This window comes from Anas acuta, chromosome 2, assembly GCF_963932015.1.
Source record: "Anas acuta chromosome 2, bAnaAcu1.1, whole genome shotgun sequence".
NCBI lineage: Eukaryota > Metazoa > Chordata > Aves > Anseriformes > Anatidae > Anas > Anas acuta.
In genome coordinates, this window is record NC_088980.1 from 64762931 (window position 1) to 64786155 (window position 23225).

A 23225-nucleotide genomic window follows, 5' to 3' on the forward strand; every position below is an offset into this window, starting at 1 on the left:
AAGCCCCTAGTTCCTTTCCTTACATAATAAAAGAAATACAACCATTAAGTTGAATGCTGCCTCTTTGGAAGTGCAGGATGTGTGGTGATTACTGATTTAATAGCAATTTTTTCCCCACTCTTAAATATGACGTCCTAAGTTATATTTACTGCACATTTCCCATCTTTAATAAATGGCGCTTGCAACAGTACTTCATAAGCATCATTTTCTGTCGGCACCCTTTGATGTATGGGGTTGGGGCGGTAAAGTAATTTGCACTTTATGGATAAAGCCATGACAGATAAATCAGTTAATATCCTGCTTGATTTTTTCAGATATGCTATTGTGTGGTGTTTAGTTCAGAGGATTTTTGTTTGCAGCCAACAGTGCTTGGCATTTCTGCAAATAGGTATCAAGCCAGGCAATGAAAACACACAATGAGACTCCTTAGAGGGCTCCGGGTTTGGCTGATTGAGCACAGCATAACTGCAGCAGAGAAAGAACCCAACTGCCAGGACAGATCTATTCCAGGATGGAAGGAATGTCCTCCCTCCCTCTCCCTGCAATCTCACCAGCAGCAACCTACCCCTGTGTGATTCAGGCAGGGTACCGACAGATACCAGCCTGCTTCACTGCACACAGGGGCACAGTGGGAAAATAGTGTATCTTCTATGCTTAAAGGTAAAACATACAAAGGAGCGTCCAGAAAAAAACTTATGCTGGTTTATTCTTTTTAACTTCTGGACGCTCAACTTTGAGAAAGCAAACACTTCTCAACGAGCTTAAGAAAACCCAATCCTAACTCTGTATTTTAGACCACTGTCTCAACACCAAGTGTGCTCCACTTCATGATGGAGGTACAGAGAGAGGTTGCACAGATCATTCTTTCTCTGGAGACCCAAACATTGGAAACCTGTTGGGCTTAACGGTAGTGCCAGGTGCTGCTTTTCAGCTCATGCAGCACCCTTTGTCCTGTGCTTTCCATAGGTCTTTCTCCAGTTGTTCTCCAGGTAACTCAGCAAATCTCTTTCTGATTTTATTTATGTTAACTCTGTTCAGCTTCCAAAATGTTCTCCCTGGATTCTCTCTGTTGTGTCCTGCTCTTTCATTACCCACTGAGCAGGTGATCTGGATACAAATTTGTAATGCAGTTTTTGTCATCTGAAAATTGGGCTGACTGGATCATTGAGGAAAAGATTGTCAGAACTACTGACACAAGTGCCTTGAATGCAGCAGCAGAAAGCATCAAAATTCCCTCTGTAGGAGCCATAACTTGATACAAGCAGGGACTTGTGGCCAGCATTTTGTCCTCATAAGGCACCTTCACCTGGGAGACATTGCCAAGGAGGACTTGAGAGTATTAGTTTCCTGTGCTGCCGTAGGCGTTATCATAAGCTCTGTAGATGTAAATAAAGCAGGAGGGAAAAAAAAAAAAAGATAGGAACATGATCTTAGTGTTTAATCAGGTAAGGTAGTTCCTTTAAGTCTTAGAGATTACAAAAGAGAAATAGCCTGTCTGTAAGGGCCTGGTGAGCCCTCCTCTGACATACTTCATGGTACTGTGGCACCTCATATTGAAGGAAAGGAGTCAGTCAGGGCAGGCCCAGAAGACAACACTGAAAAAGATCAGAGGAGGTCGTTGTGTGAGAGAGGGCCAAGGGAGCTGGCTGATGGGCTTCGCTTAGCTGGGCAGAAGGAAGGCTGCCAAGCTGTGTGTCTAACTTGAACCTGTCAACACCCTGCAGGAGTAATCACCAGCAAAGGGAGATGATTTATAGTGTGGAGTTGGGGCAGGGGCAGAACGAGTATAAATGGCCCATTAATACAATTAGGCTAGGAATTAGGAGAAGGTTTATAACTGGAGGAAAGAGTCCTGGCCACAGTTTTCCCTAGGAAAACAATAATGAGGGAGTAGGGAGGGAAACAACTCCCAGGATATACATTGAAATACCTGTTTGTTGAGCTCAGAAGCTGCCTGCTTTCCTGCATCTTGAGAAGAGATGCAACAGCTGCAATTTATTAATGAACACTGGAGATACCTGACTGTGCACTTGGTGAAGCTTGAGAGAGTTGGCCATGTTTTGCATGCAGCGCCAACATTGCTGGCTTGTGATCATTAGGTCTTTGAGGCTCAGGTCTGCCTTTACAACTCCTGAAAACCTACACATGGACTAATCTTTATTCCAGAAGACCTCACTTTCCTCCCAGTGTAACTTTAGTTCCCCCTATCCTCCTTCTGCAGCTGGAAGACATAGACGATTCCTTGAGCTGCATGAATGTGAACCATGGCAAAAAGCTGACTGTAAAACATGGCTTTGGGTGAAAAAGGTTAGTTTTACAGGTGGAAAAGTAGGGTCAATGTAGTTTCTCTGCCCTTTAAAAGATTAGACTACATCTACATACAATGTTTAGATACTTTTTCTGTTATTACTTTCAGAAGCTGAAGAAATAATGATAAATTTGGAAAGCCCTTGGCTGAATCATTTTCCATTTGAAACGGTAATGCTGCTCAAAATGAAACAATTTCATAAGTCATGTCTCTGTAGGGAAATGAACAACACTGAGCATCCTGTATTGTCATGCTTTGAAACAAATGCTTTTTGCATCATGAAATCAGCTTTCTGTAATAGTAAGAAGTCAAAATCCAAATGATGTATTTTGGTTACATTGAAGAAAAAATTTCCCCTGGAGATCTTCTAGCTAGTTAGCCATGCAGATCCACAGGCACTGCAGTTAAAGATCTGTTTGAGACAACCTGCTTTTACTGGATGGATGACCTCAACACAGTTTGGATATCTGGACTTTTTTTCCACTTCAAAGGTTTTTTTTTAGCTTATGATTCAAACTGCTGACAAGACATGACCAAGTGCAGGTAGCAAATGACGTTAACCTCCAACATTAGCAATAGATTTTTGCATGCTTGCCCCCCATAAGCCCACAGCTTCACACACAACAGTTACTGCTCAGACAAAAGAGCTGGCAGCTACAGTTAGTTATGGTTTGAGCACTGGGTGACTCGGAGATACTTGGCCTTGTCACCCCAGCTCTTCAAAGGCCGAAAGGTGAGCTCAGCCCCCACACCCAATGATGAATGAAAGTGCCTCAATGGCGATGGAGGAGAGGAAGGAAGGTGATATCACAGGCTAACCATCGCAACTCTTCCCAGCACAAAAACAGCCTCACAAGTTGATCTAAGCCACCAAAACTCATTCAGTGCTGGCTTGCAGGGCCCCAGAAAGTGTTGGTAGCAAGGGGAGGAGGTGGCGCCCAGGAGCCTTCTCCCTCACGCCAGTAGATGGAGCCCAGTGTCCTCGAAGAGCTCGGCATGGCTGGCTGGCCACCGCGGGGTGAGGCCTCAGCCATAGCGAGGAGCTGCCGTGACCCTGTAATGCCACTCTTTAGGTTTTGTAGAGAAGCTCAGGTGTTATTTTGCCCCACAACCTATGGGTAGCTAAAATATCGGCAGCCAGAATGTCGTTTTTTAATTAAAGCTTTGAAAGACTAAGTCTGCTTAGTAGCATCAGAATATCCTTCTATAAAAGCCACTGGTAGCTTGTACGTATCAGGTCGTAAAGTCTTAAAGATTGGCCACATTGTGAAATACGTATTAAAATCCCAATGACTACTCCAATATGACTTGTGAAGTGTTGTTGTAAATAATCCTCTGCCTACACTTGGGATCTGAAATGTTTTTTTTTAGCATTTATGTCTGCACTGCTTTAAATAATGAGCGATGTGCTTGTTTTAAACAAGATCACCATTCAGAAAAATGTTGCTTTCTCCTACTGTTACTGGACACACTGTGAGGAATGTTTTAACAATTCCAATTCGTGTCCATAAATTCGTGTCCATAAATAAATAAGTCTGTAATAATGTAATAATTGCAATAATTCTGTTTGAATCCTGCCTGCCTCTGGGCCCTGCACTGGCAATTTAATTCTTGAACCACAGATGCAGTGTGCTCCGGTCTCCCCCTCATTCCAGTCAGTTTATCACGTCTTCAGAAAACACTCCTTAAATTTATGAACCTGTTTGCTTTTGTTATTCCTGACTTCTAGTTCTAACAGTTACAGTTTTTCTTTTCTGTCTTCTCTGTCGAGATTGATTTAACACTGCTATAGATGTTATGTAGATGACTGTGAATAGCTGGGAAAGAATGTTTTAATTGCTTGTGAATCGCCAACCTGTTTGGGAGTTTCAGAACAACTGATAATAACCGGTGACTGCTGGTGACTGTTATGGGATCCTTGGTATCTGGCCAGGGGGGCCAAGAGATTAAGAGGAAGAAAGAAGAAGCTGAAGGACGGTTGGGAGACAAGACCTGCGGAGAGTGTACAGAGAGTGTTCCATAAACTTGGAATAGTGCCGAGTAAGTACAAAGGGTGAGAGGAAGACTACGAGCCTTCAGCATGAAAGACCCCTAGAGACCCCCAGAGGAGACTGATGCGCATGCTCCAGTAGGAGGAACTGGACCCCGGAAGCTAATTATAATAATCTACTTTTTTAGAAGTAGTAATGAATATGTATTAGTCTAGGTGCATAAAAATCAGCTGCTTGATGTAACTGGTGTGCGTCCTGGTGGAGCGGAGACTCCCGGTGCACCCAGCGCTGTTTGCTTACCTCTATTCCTTTATATTCTTTTAATAAATCCTATTTTTTTATTTAATCCTAATTTGAATCCTGAGCCATTTATAACAATTTGGGGGCTCGTCCGGGATGGTTATAGTTGCTGAATTCTGATTTAATCGAGGAGAGGCGCCCCACCGTTTGGTGGCTCCTGTTTGAGTCAGATCGGGACTAATGCCATCCTGAACCTGAATAAAGGTAAGCAAAGAATTTGATTTTTTTTGAGCTCCCTTGTTGCCGGCTGTTTTTTGCCCGTAATTCTGCGCGCGAAGATCCGGACGAAGACGACAGAGTCGTTTGGATACCGTTCGGTTGGATTCCGGTGTCCGGGATCAAACCGGACGAAGACGACAGTCGTTTGGATACCGTCTGGTTCGATCCCAGATGAAGACGCTGGTGGATACCGTCCGATTGGAGTCTGGACAGTCTGGACGAAGACGACTGATTCGTAAGATACCGTCCGGTTGGGTAAGGGTACGGTTGCCATTTTTTGTGTGTGAGAGTGTAACTGAGACTTCTAAAGTCAGCGTGGAGGTCTTTTTGTTTTCTCACTGGTTCTAATCTCCTGTCGGGGGGGCTGGGCTGGTGAGAAGAGGGATACGTGGGTGGGTGATAGGTCCTAAACCCCCTGCAAGACACTCTCACTGGGCAGCCAAGGGCTGGGGGAATTGCCACTAGTAAAATTCCCGGATGGGTCAGATAAAATCGAAGACCAAGGACCAGAAAGGGAGCAAATTACCAGATATATGACCAAAAAGTCCATTATGAATAATGATTAGAAATTGGAACAATAGGGGCCCCAGAAAATTAAAGAGTAAATTAAAAATGATCCAGTATTTTATGACAGAATGACCAAAAGAACCCTTAAGACCCCCTGTATTTTGATCCATGGAGGACGGGGTCTGTCAGGCTTTGAACATTAATAGTAGAATACCCGTGGATCTGGAAAAGAGCAAGCTGAAACATTGGAATTAGAAATTAGAGAGCAATTGATTAAGAATGAATATGTGCTACATTTGTGCCTGTGCTGCACTTATACCACCAGATAACAGGAGCCTCTCGGGCCCCGAGAACCAGATTAAAAACCTCATGGTTCAGAGTTTAACCAAGGTGTCTGAAATAAGGAGGAGTGTTCACAAAGGGACAGGTTATGCATATGTATAGGAATGTTTATGTATATGTAACTTTTTAATAAAGCAATTTGTCACGTTAGGCCTGCACGACTTTGGGGGGACTACCCGCCCCGTGCTGCACGGAACTGAGTAAACATACCTACTTTACAATCTTACTGATTGTGGAGTCAGCTTTCTGTGAGTCATTTTGGTGAGCCAGGCAGGAGACACTCTGCTCGGCTGTGGGATCGGCTGCAGCGTGGACGCCCCTAGGTGCACCCTGAGTGTTTTTGCTCGGAGGGGACTCCACTCTCGGCTGCTCACCGCAGGAGCAAAGATCTCCTGAAACCGCAGACAAACGGTATGTTTTCAGCTGCTGGAGGGATACTAACTGGAGTGTTAATAATTGTATGTGTTTTTATGTATGTATTTTGTGTTGAAAGTATTTGTGTAAGTGTAAGGGTTTGAAACAAAGTGTTACAAGTCACTTCATGAAGAACACAGTCAGAGACAATACTTATTTGGTTGGTTATCATTCTAAATTATATTCCTGTGGTATGAATGAGATGTGCTGGAGGCCTCCGTGTGCGAGTGTGCTGTGTGAGTGAGACGCAGCGTTGCTGCAAAGCGAGTGCAGAGTTCCGATCCGTTGTTCCTTACTCTCTGCAAGGGAGTGGGCAGAGACGAACGAAGTGCTTGACAGACTGAAAAGAAGTGCTGTTTTATCCAAGTTTTGAGTGGTGGTGCCTAATATATGGGCCCGGTGTATCTTGTGTATCTTGTGTATCCTATTTTTGCTCTTAAATGTTTTGACTGTGACAAGAAAAAGGCAGGAGCATGATATGACATGCTTCCTGCAACATATGAGGCCCGCACAGGCCGAGACCTGGACTCACTGAGACCCAGACTCGCTGAGACCTGAACAGGCCGAGAGACCGGAGCGGTGCCGAGGGACATCGGAGCGGCGCTGGGAGGCCCGAGACACTACGGAGGGACTACCGCTGGACGGAGAGAGCCCTGAGAGACGCTGCAGAGCCACGGACGGCTCTGAGAGACACAGAATAGACCTGACAGAAGCTGCAAAACGCGGGGAAATTGAAGTAATTGCAGAACATCCGAGATCGAGTTGCTACGGGAGACCAGAGGCGTCAGTGGACACCGGTAGCTGACCCTCACCGTGAGGCGAGTTGGCACAGAGCAGAGGGACGGACATCAGGACCCTGCAGCCTGTCTGACATAACCATGGAGGCAGCGGCAGCAGCGGCTGTGCTGCTTCACTCTAGCATTCTTTTTATAAAAGGTTTATCTTGCAATATAAAAAAGACTATTCGTCCCCAGATCGGTGTTATAACTATTACTAATGACGACTTAGCTCTATTGCAGGGCAGGAGTGCAGAGACGCAGATTACACTGCCAAATGACCACCGGCAGGCTCTTTCACAAACCTAAGGTTGAAGCTGGCACTGCCTGCAGCCGTATAGCAGACGTTACACTCTCTTTCCTAACTAGTAATCATGTGTCTTATCCATTTGTGGTGAATGGCCAGTGACAAAAAGAAAAGGGGGGAGACAAAGACAGAAACGGTACAAGGAGGATGCCACTGACACTAACAGCATGGGTAATAGGAGTAGTATAAGTGACACAGGTGACGGTGCGGGGTGCTCTGCCTGCTGCTCGCCTTCACCTGACTGTGCACTGCTGCCAACGGTGCTAGAGTAAAATGTGAAGACTGCTCAGATGGCAGTGATGAGAGTGCTTGTGTGAAGAAGATGTGTACTGAATCTGACTTTGTGTGCATAGATATCAATAAAGTGTGTAACCAGCAGAGAGACTGCAAGGACTGGGGTGATGAGCCCCTGAAGGAATGCAACATAAATGAATGTGACTGTCCAGCTGGGTTTGACTTTGTAGAAAAGAGAAACTGTGGAATTGATGAATGTCGAAACCCTGGTATCTGTAGTCAAATCTGTATCAACCTGAAAGGTGGCTACAAATGTGAACGTAGCCGTGGCTATCAGATGAATCCTGCTACAGGAACTGGGAAAGGGCCATACTGGTACAAAAACACAAATAACACCTGTGATTACAATGACGCTGCTAAGCAGGGTTTAGGGGTTCATAACATGGAGACAAGGGGTAACAACTACAGTGTTTGGAACAATTGTACAGCTTTGGCCTTACCTCCTGATGTTTTTCTGATTTGTGGGGATAGGGCCTGGCAAGGTATCGCTGCAAATGCTATCAGATGTCCATGTTACTTAGATAAACTCATTGTATTTGCTCTTAGCTTGTTACAGTTGCGTGAGATCACCAGACATAAATGGGCATTGCTTGTACCGGATAGCAATGATAATGTTGAATTGTGTGGGGTTGCAGCTAGAGCAGCATTGGCAATTTTAGTGCTTGGAGTGGCATCTGCGGCCGCACGTAACAACTTAGAAAAATTGGTATGCTGGGCCAAGAAGCAAGCCTATGCCATGACAGAGATACTTGAGGAGATGTTACCAGATCAAAATAGTCTGCGACATGCGCTCTTACAGGATCAAGCTGCTATTGACTTTTTGCTTTTGGCTCAAGGGCATGGGTGTGAGGGACTGTACCTTGTTTTACTGACTACTGAAACAGCTGTGAGAACTGCAGAAAGGGACCCATGCATCCAGAGTAAAAGGACCAATAAATACCAAAACTTGGAGGGTTGAGTCCGCTCCTGGGGAACTGAAATTAAAACTAAAAAGAACTAATATTCCGGAAATAGGGCATGCTTTACATGAAACACCAGAAGAAGGGGACAAGCAAGCCCGCAATGAAGAAAGGTGAGAAGGCAAGACCGGGGCAGGATTCTCCACTGCGGTGTGTATAGTCTACCGAGGGAGGCAACCCCTATGGGTATTGACTGCCGAGTGTGAGGGCCTCTACCGGACTTCTCCCGCACTGAAATCAAGCTGTCCCAGAGAAAGAAACAAATGAGCAAACGGAAAATGTATGTATATAGTAAGAATTTTGTTGTTTTTTTTTTAACCTATTGTAATTAGTTTTCCAGGAGCTGAATCACTCTCGAAAGCCGAACAGTGACACGAGTTTAAACAGATTCTGGAGGTGGATCCAACCCCAAGGCATTTCTCACACCTTTACGATACTCGCTGGACGACGCAGAAGGATGTTATACTTCCTGGTACTATTCTTACAAGGGCAATTGAGCCATGGAAATAATTTTTTTATTTTGGGGGAGGAAGTGGCTAAGGCTTTTAATCTTAGCAATTGCTGGGTTTGTGGAGGACCAGGAGAAGCTGAAAGTTGGCCTTGGGTAGCTGGCCCAGTCGAACCTAAGTGGTGGGTTAGTAATTTGAGTGAGGTTCATGATGGAACACAGTTCTGGAAAGAGGAGGAGGACCCGTGGCAATTGCATTCATCAAGAAAAGGTATATATTGTTTAAACCGAACAGGAACAGTAAAAGTAGGAGAAAGCATTTGTAAATGGACTCTGTCCCCTGGATATGAATGTACTGAATGTGGACCTATAAACTGTACAGCAAGTAAAGGGAAATGGAATACCACACATGTCCAGCTAAAAAACGGGACTTGGCTGAGATGCTCATCTAAGGAATTTTTTGGGCCTGGGTGTAAAGCCATGGCAAGAGCACAATCAAAAGGACAATTTGACGTTCAAATTTTGAGTTGTCAGCGTGATAACACCACCAGTGAACAGCATGTGGTAAAAGTCTACCGCTGGAGGTGGCAAAATGAGAATGGGACACAAGTTTCTTTTAAACATTTCTGGTCAGCTCGTAATATGACAAATCGTGAAGGAGAAATTAGTTGTAATTGTGAGTGGGAATCTAGTGCGGGGGCTTGGAAGTGTATGTATACAAGCATTAATGAGGCAAACATTGTAACGGGGCCTCTTGGTAATGAGAACACCTTGTATTTTCATGCCCCAAGGAATAAAAAGGAGTGGGACGGTCCTTTTCCAAATGGGGTGTGGGCTTTAAAAGGACATTATTGGGTATGTGGCAAACGGGCCTACAAAAGGCTACCAAAAGATTGGTCAGGAGTATGTTACGTGGGATACATAAGACCTTTATTCTTTTTATTATCTCAAATACAAGGGAATCACTTGGGAATAAAATTATATGATGATATTGATATTGATAGGGAGAAACGATACATTGATACCTCTTTAGCCGGAGGTAGTGCTCAAAAATGGAGAGAAAACGAATGGCCTCCTGAAAGAATCATACAGTATTATGGACCAGCTACATGGAATCCAAATGAGGTAATATCTGGAGCTCGAGAACCTATTTATAATTTGAATCGCATAATTAGGTTACAAGCAGTTCTCGAATTAATAACTAATCAAACAGCAACAGCTCTGGATCTCTTAGCTGACCAATCTACCCAGATGAGGAATGCTATTTTCCAACATAGAATGGTCTTAGACTATTTACTAGCAGAAGAAGGGGGTGTGTGTGGTAAACTAAATTATTCTAATTGTTGCTTACGAATTGACGATAATGGAAAAGTAGTTAAAAAGATAACCAAGGAAATTAGAAAATTAGCCCACGTCCCAACACAAACCTGGGAGGATATGGAATGGGATTTATTTTCATGGCTGCCTGGTGGACCATGGGTTAGAAGAATGTTATTTTTTTTTTGTTATGTGGTGTAATGACGTTATTATTTGTACCTTGTATGATACCTTGTTTTACATTATTAATACGCCGGGTGATAAATAGTACATTGGTAATAACTTCATTAAGAAAGGAAGGGAATATGTCAATTATGATGCTTAAGGATTGGAGAACAAACCGAGAACAAACTGATGAAATCCAATTATTAATAACAGAAGAGACACGAATTGGGGATATTAAAAAGAAGATAAGGGATTGTGAGGAATGTTTTAACAATTCCAATTCGTGTCCATAAATTCGTGTCCATAAATAAATAAGTCTGTAATAATGTAATAATTGCAATAATTCTGTTTGAATCCTGCCTGCCTCTGGGCCCTGCACTGGCAATTTAATTCTTGAACCACAGATGCAGTGTGCTCCGGTCTCCCCCTCATTCCAGTCAGTTTATCACGTCTTCAGAAAACACTCCTTAAATTTATGAACCTGTTTGCTTTTGTTATTCCTGACTTCTAGTTCTAACAGTTACAGTTTTTCTTTTCTGTCTTCTCTGTCGAGATTGATTTAACACTGCTATAGATGTTATGTAGATGACTGTGAATAGCTGGGAAAGAATGTTTTAATTGCTTGTGAATCGCCAACCTGTTTGGGAGTTTCAGAACAACTGATAATAACCGGTGACTGCTGGTGACTGTTATGGGATCCTTGGTATCTGGCCAGGGGGGCCAAGAGATTAAGAGGAAGAAAGAAGAAGCTGAAGGACGGTTGGGAGACAAGACCTGCGGAGAGTGTACAGAGAGTGTTCCATAAACTTGGAATAGTGCCGAGTAAGTACAAAGGGTGAGAGGAAGACTACGAGCCTTCAGCATGAAAGACCCCTAGAGACCCCCAGAGGAGACTGATGCGCATGCTCCAGTAGGAGGAACTGGACCCCGGAAGCTAATTATAATAATCTACTTTTTTAGAAGTAGTAATGAATATGTATTAGTCTAGGTGCATAAAAATCAGCTGCTTGATGTAACTGGTGTGCGTCCTGGTGGAGCGGAGACTCCCGGTGCACCCAGCGCTGTTTGCTTACCTCTATTCCTTTATATTCTTTTAATAAATCCTATTTTTTTATTTAATCCTAATTTGAATCCTGAGCCATTTATAACAACACACAAGTATGCACTCATACACGTTAACAGCACAGTTTTATGTCAGTCCTGCTATTAGTATCAACTATGCTGCTTCTTATAAAAGGCTTACACTCTGTGTTTACACATCTGAAGTACTCTTTTCTTGTGATTAAGAACGTTACAAGGGTTCACGCTGAAGGCTAAGTTAACCTTTGTATTTCCCTTTTTCAAGATCATTGAAAAAAAGGCAATTACATATAAAAATTGTCTTCAGAAAACATTTGGAATAGGCTAGAGGAAACAACCATCTTTCAAAACATGAATGAAATTAATTCCACCCTTCCCTCAGGATTTAAGAATAAATACATGAGGAACAACCCTTGCTCCTTTGTTCTCTTCTGTGCCATGTTCAAAAATGTGTGTCTAAAATGCAAAAACCTTAAATCCTGCAAGATGTGTTTCTTCTGGATTAGTTCCCTCTTGTCCCACATCTCCACCCCCTTTTAAAATAAAAAAAAATATACCAAACTCAAGAGATCCATGTCAACAAATGGTAGTCACATTGGGTTTCTTATATGCTTAGGTCATTAGCTAGCAGGACATTGTCAAGCAATTAGTTTTGAAATATCGTCTTTTTAAATTCTTTGTTTTGAAGTTGATGGAAGTTTGGCAGAAAAATCTGTTCCTTCATTAAACTAGTTTTTAATTTAACCCTCACGTAAGTATGTTACTCTCCAGAAAGAGTAGAGCATTTTCTGCATAGTTTGTTTATACAATCCTAAGTACTGAGGCAACAGATTCGTAAAACATATTTATAATTCTTTTCTGATTCAGAATTCAAGAAAACTCAGCTTCAAATATACACATTTTGTTGAAATATCTGGAACATGAAACTGCACAATTTGCAAACCTTTGAAAAATGCAATATTTGTGTGTGTATACACACACACACACTTATGATCTGTAGCACCCTTTCACTGAACTCTGTCTCTCACCTTGTTTGCTCCTCGCTCAGTGCACTTTTGAGCAGACAGGAGCAGGCACATCAGCATCACAAACTAAGACATCCTCAAAACTCCTACTTTTCCTCCAAGGCAGCTGTGCTATGCACAAATCAAGAATAACATAATATATGCTGGGCAGGTGAGTCACAGTAGTAGTGTTTGTTTTCTGCAGAACACACCTAAATTGGGTCTTTTCTTTCATTTATGGAACTAATAAATGTTATGTAAAAGCATCATCAACTTTAGATGTAACCAGATAAGGAATGCAAAAAGGTCTTCGTCAGGGAGGCATACTTGGAGAGCGTAGTCATATTCAGACTCAGTTTTCACCTGGTTGTTGCAACATTAAGTATGATAATATAAACCCAAAGGGTGAAATTCAGCGCCATCATGACTAGTCCAAAACAATACTATTCTGACAGCAGTTACAAATAAGTCAAAGAGTTAGAGCTTAAATTGTACATTAACATTGCCCAGGTTTTAGGCAGGCTCTCCATATAAGGCTGAAATGTCACCCTCCATGAAAACAGAACTAAGGAAAAGCACATTTCTGAAATTGCTCCATTTATCATGTTAATTCCATGTCTTTCTGTTGCACAGCCTACTACTGGGTTTTACATCTGATTCAAAGATCGAAGCCGAAATTCCTTTAAGTGGTATATTCTTTATTGCAGCGCTGGATGCACGGGGGATCTCTCCGCCTATCGTGCATACCCAAAGCGGAAAGCAGTCTTGAATTTATACAATCAATCTATCAATATTCTACAAGCGCCTATACATATGCATTACCTATCCCCGCCTTCCCTCGCTTCTCATGCTAATTAGCCTTTTGGCACCTTGCGCCTGCGTAGAGCCTCCCAAGAATTGTGGGCAGGGGTCTTTGGGACGTGGGCAGGGGTCTTTGGGAGGAAGACCCCGAGTCTTCCTCACAGTGTACTTTTCACCTTTGGTCAGGAATCTGCTGAATTGGCACGTTTCTTAATTGCGAGAGCTGGTTGTTGCCAATTCTTCTGTTTGTTGTATCTTTATAATGAATTCCAATGTCCAATTTTGAGATTTATAGTCCTTACATTTGTTTCTCTGTCCGTCTGCCGCTTCCTTATCATGAGTTCCAGTGTCTTGTTTCGAGATATACAGTCCATGTCTGGGGATTGTCCCTGCCTCCCCAATGCCTCCCCAATGCCTCCCCAATGCCTCCTTAATCAATCCCCCCTTTTCTTTTCCCATGCAAATTCTTTTGCATCAGATACTTTCATTATTTACAGTAACACAACAAAGCAGGCATCTAAACAACATGCACACAAATATTCCTAACACTACTAATGTTATAGAGCAATGAACACTTGTTTCAAGCATTGGAAATTGGGCAACCAGGAGGTTAACTTATTCCATATTTCACTAAAACTCCATGAAAGATCATCTTTACTGATCTCATGTAGGACCCTTGTCTGCTTCCATATTTCTTCCAGGTCGGTAGAGATCCTTCCACTCTGATCTACATACACACAACAACTTGTGTTTATTACTGTACAGACTCCCCCTTGAGCGGCCAGTAACAAGTCTAGGGCCATCCGATTTTGTATTACTACCTGTGATAAACTAGATATCTCTTCTTGTTGAGCCTTTATAGCATCCAGAGTTTTGTTTTCTAACTTCTCTATAATTGCAGAAATATTAACTATTGCCTTTTCCAATTCACTCACTCCTAACCATGGCATAAACCATCGAACAAAAATATGAAAAGCGGTGTGTCTCTCTATCAATGGATTGTTAATTTTTCGTCTAATTCTCCGGATATGATTTCTCAAATAACCTCGAGGTGCTACATCCTGTATGGTCAAATTGGGGACTACTGCTCCAAGAGTGCAAGTTCCCTTCCAATTCTCGGGCAAGACCTTACGGGCTGTATCATTGCATAGCCAATACCACCCTTTTCCTTCTGGAACCGGCCAGCTGGTTGAATTTGCCCAGCCGCTAGTCGTACTAATATCAATTATTCGATTACAAGATGTCTGATTTCCCACATAAGTAGCACCCGTATTTATACAATCCTGTTTTCCCATACCCCTAGGTGGGTTACACCTTTGTACACATACATAGTAAGATTCCAACGGCACAAAGCTACTCACTTCTAGTTCCAAAACTTCTTCATATTTTCGACCCCAAGATGTGTTTTCCCACAAATTAGTCCAAGGTAAGTTTGCAAGCAAGGGAATCCTGATTAACGATACACCCTTATTCCCATGCTCCGGCAGATGGGTGCATACCCAACAGTTTGTCTTATTAATTACTTGAGAAATTGTTTGTATCAGGGACAGGTATAAGTTCTCATCCCAAACTGCCCATCCCAAATCTGACAACCACACCCCCACAATCATTAGGATCTGGAAAAATGCAATTTTGCTGGTCCAATTGGGGTCGTGGTCCATATCGTCGCCGGGGCCTTCTTCACCCTTGAATCGTGGATCCAAGCTGCTTGCTCCTTAATCTTAATGGCGGTGTGTGTTGTCAGTAATACCTGGTATGATCCCGTCCACTTTCTTTCCGTTTCTCCTCTAGGGGTTGTCCTGAAAAAGTCTTTATATATATAATCCCTGAGCTTAAAAGGGTGGATTGGTTGATCCAACCATCTAGCCCAGGTCCTGAGAACAAATTTATGTACTTTATTTAATTATTTCTGAAGTTCAGTTATATATGCATATAAATATTCTAATCCTAACTGCGTTCGATCCTCTCCACTAAATAGAAATGGATACGGCCTTCCATATAAGATTTCAAAGGGACTCAAATTCCCTTTTTATTCTAGGTTTAACTCAAATTCTAAGTAATGCTAAAGGGAGGGATTGAGGTCATGACAAATTAGATTCTTGTCCGATTTTAGCTATTTGTTGTTTAATTAAATATTTCATTTTTTCTACCTGTCCACTTGCCTGTGGTCTATAAAGAGTATGTAGTTGTCTTTAGAATATCTTTAGAATCTTACTTATCTGTTGTACCACTTGCACACAAAAATGTGAAACTCTATCAGAAGACATTGCTACTAGAATCCCAAAGCATGGTATTATTTCATTTAACAAGACTTTAACCACTTCTTCTTGCTTTGTTTGTTCGACAGGGAAAGGCTTCAGGCCTTCCTGAAATCATGTCAGTCAGAACCAGTAAATAACAATACCCCCCTTTTCTAGGGAGTTCTGAAAAATCAATTTGCCACAGTTGCCCCGAATAATTTCCTTTACTGATTATTCCAAATTTTATTCTATTCTTGGTATTGGGGTTATTGTGTAAGCAAATGCTACATTGTTGAGTTACTTGTTTTATTGTTGTATATAAATTTTGTTCCACTAATGTCTGCTCTTATGCAATGTGTCAGCTCCCCGATGTGTTTTATTGTGTTCTGTAAGAACTATGGGCCATATCAAATTAGAGGGTATTATTACACAGTTATCTTTTAAATATACTCATCTATCTGGTTTCATTTTACCTTTCAAATCTTCAATTAATTTTAAGTCTTCTTTTGTATAATTTGGCTTTTTGGTTCATATATATAGTTTGGATTTTACCGTCTGGTATTAAAGACAATGCCTTCACCTCAGTTATTTCAGCTGCCTGTTTAGCCTCCTGATCTGCCAATCGATTTCCAATTTCAAAATCAGAGTTTCCCTTTTGGTGTCCTTGGCAATGCATCATAGCTACCTTTTCTGATTGTTTTACAGCCTGTAACAATTTTAAAATTTCTTCAGCATGTTTTCTTTTTGTTTTCCCTGAGCAGTCAGCAATCCACGTTCTTTCCATATCGCTCCATGAGCATGTACCACGCCGAATGCATATTTAGAGTCTGTCCAAATACTTATTTTCCTTCCTGCTGCTAGTTCCAGTGCTCGTGTAAGAGCAATTATCTCTGCTTTCTGGGCGGATGTCCCAGGGGGTAATGGTTTAGACTCGATTACCTGTTGAGCAGTTGTAACAGCATATCCTGCCTTACGTTGTCCTTGTTTTACAAAGCTGCTCCCATCAGTATACCAAGATTCGTCAGCATCTTCTAAAAGTTCTTCCTTAAGATCGGGTCGATTAGAATACACAGTCTCCATTGTTTCTAAACAATCATGAATCACAGGTTCCGCCGGAGCATCACTAAGAAAAGAGGCTGGATTCACAATATTAGTTATCACAATTTCCACATCGTCCTGTTCAAAAATCATCAATTCTTGTTTAAGTTGTTTAAAGACTTTTTGTGCTTCTCCAGTCCAGACTAACTTTGACTGGTTAATCTTTATCAATTCACATAGAGGCTTTACCATTAGTCCATAATTATAAATCCAAAGGCGACACCAACCTGTCATTCCTAAAAAGGTTTGTAGCTCCTTTACCGTTTGAGGTTCTGGAGTCCGGCAAATGACTTCCTTATGTTCAGTTCCTAGTTCTCGTTGTCCTCCCGAAATTTCAAATCCCAGATAGGTCACACTTTGTTGAGCCAGCTGGACTTTCTGTCAAGAGACTTGATATCCATTTTAAACCCAGAAAATTAAGAAAACTTATAGTCCATTGAATACAGCTCCCTTTAGTCTCGGTAGCTATTAAGAGATCATCTACATATTGTAACAAAGCACCTTCAGTGTCCGGAGGCATCCATGTTTCGAGTTCCCTTGCTAATTGTTTTCCAAAAATAGTGGGGCTATTCTTGAATCCTTGAGGTAGTAATGTCCACGTAAGCTGCGTCTTTTCTGCCTGAATTGGGATTTTCCCATTCAAAGGCAAATAAGTTTTGGCTTTCTGTGGCTAAGCCTAGGCAGAAGAAGGCGTCTTTTAAATCCAGTACGGTAAACCAGACTTGACTATCCCTTAATTTAGTCAGCAAAGTATAAGGGTTTGCCACTACTGGATGTATATCCTCAGTGATCTTATTTATGGCCCTCAGATCCTGAACTAGCCTATATCTTTTCCCATCTGCCTTTTTAATTGGCAATATGGGTGTATTGTATTCTGATTCGCATTCAATCAATAATCCATACTGTATAAATCTATCAATTATCTCTTTAATTCCTTTCCTATCTTCTATCCTCAAAGGATATTACTTAACCTTAACGGGTTTCTCTCCTGGCTTTAATTTAATAATTATTAAGGTCACATTTTTGCTCTTCCAGGGACTTCGGTAGCCCAAACTCCTGGACATATTGATCTGTGATCTGTAAAGGTATTTCACTTTTAGGGTCAGTTTGTATTAGTGCCAAGCTTAACACGTTTATTAGTTGTTCTTCTCCTATACTTAATTTCATTTTCCCTTTTTCAATGACAATTTCTGCTCCTAATTGCTCTAATAAATCTCTACCTAAGAGTGCCCATGAGGAGTTAGGCGTATATAAAAATCTGTGTATGCCCCATTGTTTCCCTAACTTGTACTTCAAAGGTTCACAAAAATAAGCCTTTTCGGTTACACCTTGTCCTGGTTTCAGTTAGATTTTGTCTTATTAAACTGTCTTTATCTCAACTCACGGGCTTCACTTTCCATTTCTCTCCCCCGTCTCAGAGAGGGAGGGGGAGGGTGAGCGAACGGCTGCGTGGTGTTTAGCTGCCAGCCGGGTTAAACCACAACACATCTTTTACCCTAACATAATAATTCTGTGAAGGCATTAATGCTTGATTTAGAACTGAATACGTTGCCCCATATCAATAAGAAATTTCACTTCCATTCCTCCCCTAGCTTCATTATAATCAGTGGAGGATCCGCTAGGGTAGATTCCCCAGGTCCCCGTTATTCCTGTTAAAATCAGGGACCAATGATTACCCTAGAAAAAGGCTAGTCAACTTGTCCTCCGAAGCCAGGTCCAAACCTTTATTTATTTATTTATTTATTTATTTTCATTACATTTCAGAGTTGGTCCAAAAATTCCATAGGGGTTTCTTTTAGACCTTGTTGGAAGCATATTCTCAATTCCCAATTCATCCAGATTTTAGTATTTACTTAGCCGTTCATAATTTTAGGGATGATTAGGGTCTCAGTGGGGTCGGTCAGGGGAATGCAGTTGTCCACAGTTCCCTGAGCGGTCCCATCGGTAATCTGAGCTCGCACATGAACTCAGGTTGTTTTAAGAGTTAACTACTTTTCTGTTTCCATAACAACTCTCTCTCGGACCCATCATGATCCCTTTGCCCCAAAGGGCTAACACCCATGATTTTAAGATCTCTGCCTAGAGCAGAGGCAGAACTATTAACATTCCTACATCCTCTTTCCCTGCTCATTCAACTTCAAACACCTTTAACACTTTCAACAACCCTTTTAACACTTCCTTTATCTTTCTCCAGCCTGTACTTCTCTAATGCCAACATCAAAGGCTCAGTCAGGGGCCAACTTAATTCCGTACCTTTTCCCACCAAGATGCTGAAACAACATCAGTATACAACATTTCATCCTATTCTCCTTCTCAAAACCAACATTAACTGTAGCAAAACATTAGAGTTTAAAGTTCCATTTAGGGGCCACTTTTCTCCACATTCCAGCTTATAAAGCGGCCACCATTGATTACAATATTTTATCAATGTTTTCCTGTTCACACTTCCACCGGCAGATCCTCCAATATCCTTCCAGTGACTCAAAACACATCCTAACGCACTTTTCTTAGGAATTTCACTGCTTACTCGCCCCCCCATTTTCCAGTTTACACTTTCAGAATACACGTGTTACTTACAAAAGCGTATCACAAAAACGCATCACTCACAAAATTACAGGCACGCAATATCTTTCAGTAGCGATGTCACAAAGCTACTATTACCAGCAATATTGCTAAAATCACAATAACAATAGTCAGAGTCAAATTCCACATGCAATAAATCAGAAAACCGAACTGTGTAACACCGTAACGATATCTCTCTTATAACAATGCCACGAACCTACTATTACCACCAGAAAAATAGCCAAAATCACAGTAACAATAACCAGAGTTAAATTCCATACTCCATGAGTCAGAAAACCGAAATAAACAACACAATTCCAGATGGACCTTAAAGCGAGCTCTTTCCTTAAGGTCCCCAAATATACTTATGGTGCTTACCACAAAGTATATACCAAACGCTGCCTCGCAGAAGATCACCTTCTGACTTACAGACAGTTCCAGATACAGATGGACCCCAAGGTCCCCAGATATACTTGTGGTACTAACCACAAAGTATATACCCAATACTGTCCTGCAGAAGTCACCTTCCGACTTACTGGACAGTCCCAGACGACCGGTCTACCAGAAAACCAAACCAGAATAAAGAATATACTCACTTACAATGATGGGGTCCTTGTCTGCCTCCGCAGTGATCCGGTGAGTCGAGGAGTCCCTCCGGGAAATCCCGGGGGTACCCTAGGGAGTCCTGTCCCCAGCGGGTCCTGCGGACCGGCAGAGAGGTAGTCCCATCTGGGGTGCCAGATTGATTCAAAGATCGAAGCCGAAATTCCTTTAAGTGGTATATTCTTTATTGCAGCGCTGGATGCACGGGGGATCTCTCCGCCTATCGTGCATACCCAAAGCGGAAAGCAGTCTTGAATTTATACAATCAATCTATCAATATTCTACAAGCGCCTATACATATGCATTACCTATCCCCGCCTTCCCTCGCTTCTCATGCTAATTAGCCTTTTGGCACCTTGCGCCTGCGTAGAGCCTCCCAAGAATTGTGGGCAGGGGTCTTTGGGACGTGGGCAGGGGTCTTTGGGAGGAAGACCCCGAGTCTTCCTCACAGTGTACTTTTCACCTTTGGTCAGGAATCTGCTGAATTGGCACGTTTCTTAATTGCGAGAGCTGGTTGTTGCCAATTCTTCTGTTTGTTGTATCTTTATAATGAATTCCAATGTCCAATTTTGAGATTTATAGTCCTTACATTTGTTTCTCTGTCCGTCTGCCGCTTCCTTATCATGAGTTCCAGTGTCTTGTTTCGAGATATACAGTCCATGTCTGGGGATTGTCCCTGCCTCCCCAATGCCTCCCCAATGCCTCCCCAATGCCTCCTTAATCAATCTGTCTCGGTTTCAATAAGCTTAGGATCATGCAGATCTCTATGGTGAGTTACAAAATTACCTACGAAAGGATGCCAGATGTGCATCAAGTATGAGTAACAAGCTCTTTGCAGAATTAACATCACAATTATCACTCATAGATCTTCCATAGTCTGAAACATACTTCATATTATTAACAATAATTCTACAGGCCTAACAAAAGTCTGCTTTCCAATCAGTTCCTATAACCTGTAACTTTTGAAATTTAAATGCCAATTTTCAGAATTTACTCTGAATTCTTTTCTATTTCTATAGCACTTGGCACAACTATTCTGTTGCCGTCAGGGGGCAGTGGCGACCTGGTTCAGGAACGGCACGGCGACCAACCCCAGGCCGCTCGGTCCATCGGCTCACAGACACCAATGTGGTGCACGGCAAATGGCGTTTATTGTCGAGTCACATGGGGTTATCTACCCGAGGCCCATAGCGTCACTTCCGCTTGCTTACATCACAGACCACACGCTACTGTCCATCAAGGGAGGGGCTCCACCTTTCCGTACAGCGCCACATCTTCCGGCCGCCAGGCCCTAACTACCCGCACTATTCACTCCCTTTACTCCAGCCTCCATATCATCCAGCTGCAACTCATTTTGACTTCTCTGCTGACTCAACCACATGCCACAACTGGAAATAAAGGTCAAATTCAAGGCATGCTATATGCATCTTGCGTTGGAGGTACACAGTCAGTCCAGAAACATGCATGGTCTGCCTTATGCATCCTATATAACTAGTCAGAAAGAGGAATGCTACATATGTCAGTGTAGACTTTGGCTTAAAGACAGTTTTGCTTTTTGATGAAAGTTAGTAAAGACAGTAAGGGCATTGTGTTCAGGAGAATCTCTGAGTAAAGAAACTAAACTTTGATAGAAATGTAGTAGATACAAATGTAGTAGATAGAAATTCTGCATTGACTTTCTGGCTGGCAAAGCAAATGATACCAGAGAATTACTGCTTCATTGCCTAAGAGCCTACTAATACATGCAGCTGCAATTAACATGCACATCCTGGAATACCTAACAATAATGATGATGGAGACATAACATGCATTTAGAGTGTGTGCAAAGTATTATCTCATCTAGGACCATTACTAATGTTATGAGTTCCTTGGGAACCAGCAATTCAACATGATTTCACAGACAAGTAACACTAGATCCTAGAAACATTTGATCTACTGGATATTGCTGGCATTGTTTACTGTTGCCTTCTCTGAACACAGACTTCTGTCATGTACCCTTCCTTAGGGCACAAATAGCTCTCTCTCTTACTCAGGAGTAGATTGTTATTCTAACTAAAACGTAAGTGTATCTCTCACTATTTCAGCAGTTATCAAAGACTGCATATCCTTTGACAGTTCCCTAAGGTATGATCTGAAACTATCACCCTCCCCCAAAGATTTATACTTCAAAACAATTAGAATATTAGTAAACAACTGTCTTTTAATCAACATAGTAAGTATGAAAAGCTCATTGAAATTTTAAAGGACTACTCTTCATGTAGAAGCTAGGAATTAAGGACAGTCAGGCAGGTTTTCTTCCTGCAGGACAACTGAAATTTGCTGAATATTGCCTATATGTACGAACTTCTCTGTAGAACTCAGTGCAACACAATTTCAACCTCTTGAAAAGGGGAAGAGAAGGGGCAAGCATAATTCATAGGGGATCTTATTGGGAAGGCAGGAAAAGGAGAAATGGGATACCCCAATGACTATTTTGCACTTCTGAAAACGTGGTAGGCAAGACCAGAATAGTCTCTTGGAATGTGTTTTGGGAAGTAAAATGATCATTGTGAAATGCATAATCCAGCTATAAGCAGAAATCAGAGCTCGGTGCCCTCCTTAACACTTATTTTGGAGGCCACCTTCAAGGTGCTTTCAGTTTTTTTGAATATACTGTTATTGCCTATTTTGCATGATTGCATCCAGAAAAACCTCTCAAGCTCTTCAGCATAGCATGTGGCTGGCGCACACAGAGGTGCTCAGTGGCCTTCCATGGCCTTTGGCAGGGGAAAGCATTAAGCTTGCCTCACCACAGATGGTTGCATGGACAGAGCTGACAGGTCAGCATATGGCAGCAGTAACAGGAGCAAGGGGTCAGCAGTATCTTTAGACCATTCTTGCCAATAAACAACATACTTCAGATAAACACAAGAAAGCCAAACAAGGCAGTTATAAAGAAGAGGATTACAGTTGTACATACCAAAAGAAACTTCACCGATGAAGAGAGAAGGGTCAGCTAACATTAAGTACAAAATGTCATTTTCTGCATATGCATTTTGTAGGAATTTCCTACCTGAAAAGTAGGAAATTTTTTTTAGGGTTACTTCATTAACAGGCTTATTCTGCAGTACCAGGATAATTTCCGGATGATGCAGAAGCTATTGGGCATTTCAGCATACATCTCTCCTATACTACAGTTGTCACAAATTGCCATACTCCTAGCAAACAATTATGCTATATTTTTTCACTGCTTTAATCCAGATGAATTTAAAGTGGTTTTGAAAAGTGGAGGGGACTTCATTATGTGCTTAGAAGAGGCAGACTTTGACAGTTTACTGCCTTGTATTCCAATCCCCCTTCCTCCCCTTGAACATTTTGACTATGTCACTCTTACTGCTGAAATACCAACAAGATGCACATTAACACAGGTACTCCAGATGCAGATGACCTTGCTTCTGTCATACATATTTGTTCCAAGCAGTTCCTTACTATGTCAACATTGTCAGTTAAT

At 42.0% G+C, this 23225-nt stretch overlaps 2 protein-coding genes across 3 annotated transcripts in view; one reads left to right on the top strand and one right to left on the bottom strand.

Moving 5' to 3' along the window:
• Positions 1–23225, bottom strand: part of LOC137850495 (CLIP-associating protein 1-like) — a 182595-nt gene that overhangs the window by 136681 nt on the left and 22689 nt on the right. The gene's annotated exons all lie outside the window — the stretch shown is intronic.
• LOC137850488 (uncharacterized) lies at positions 3790–9216 on the top strand. Of its 2 annotated transcripts, none has more exons than XR_011092550.1 (2): positions 3790–5079; positions 8750–9216. XR_011092550.1 is itself a non-coding variant. In XM_068670509.1 (2 exons), exon 1 carries the CDS (start codon positions 7487–7489, stop codon positions 8414–8416), a length of 930 nt encoding a protein of 309 aa, XP_068526610.1. In that variant the 5' UTR covers positions 5090–7486; the 3' UTR covers positions 8417–8530; positions 8750–9216. The 2 variants fall into 2 exon arrangements, 1 of the variants encoding a protein (XP_068526610.1); XM_068670509.1 differs by lacking the exon at positions 3790–5079 and adding an exon at positions 5090–8530.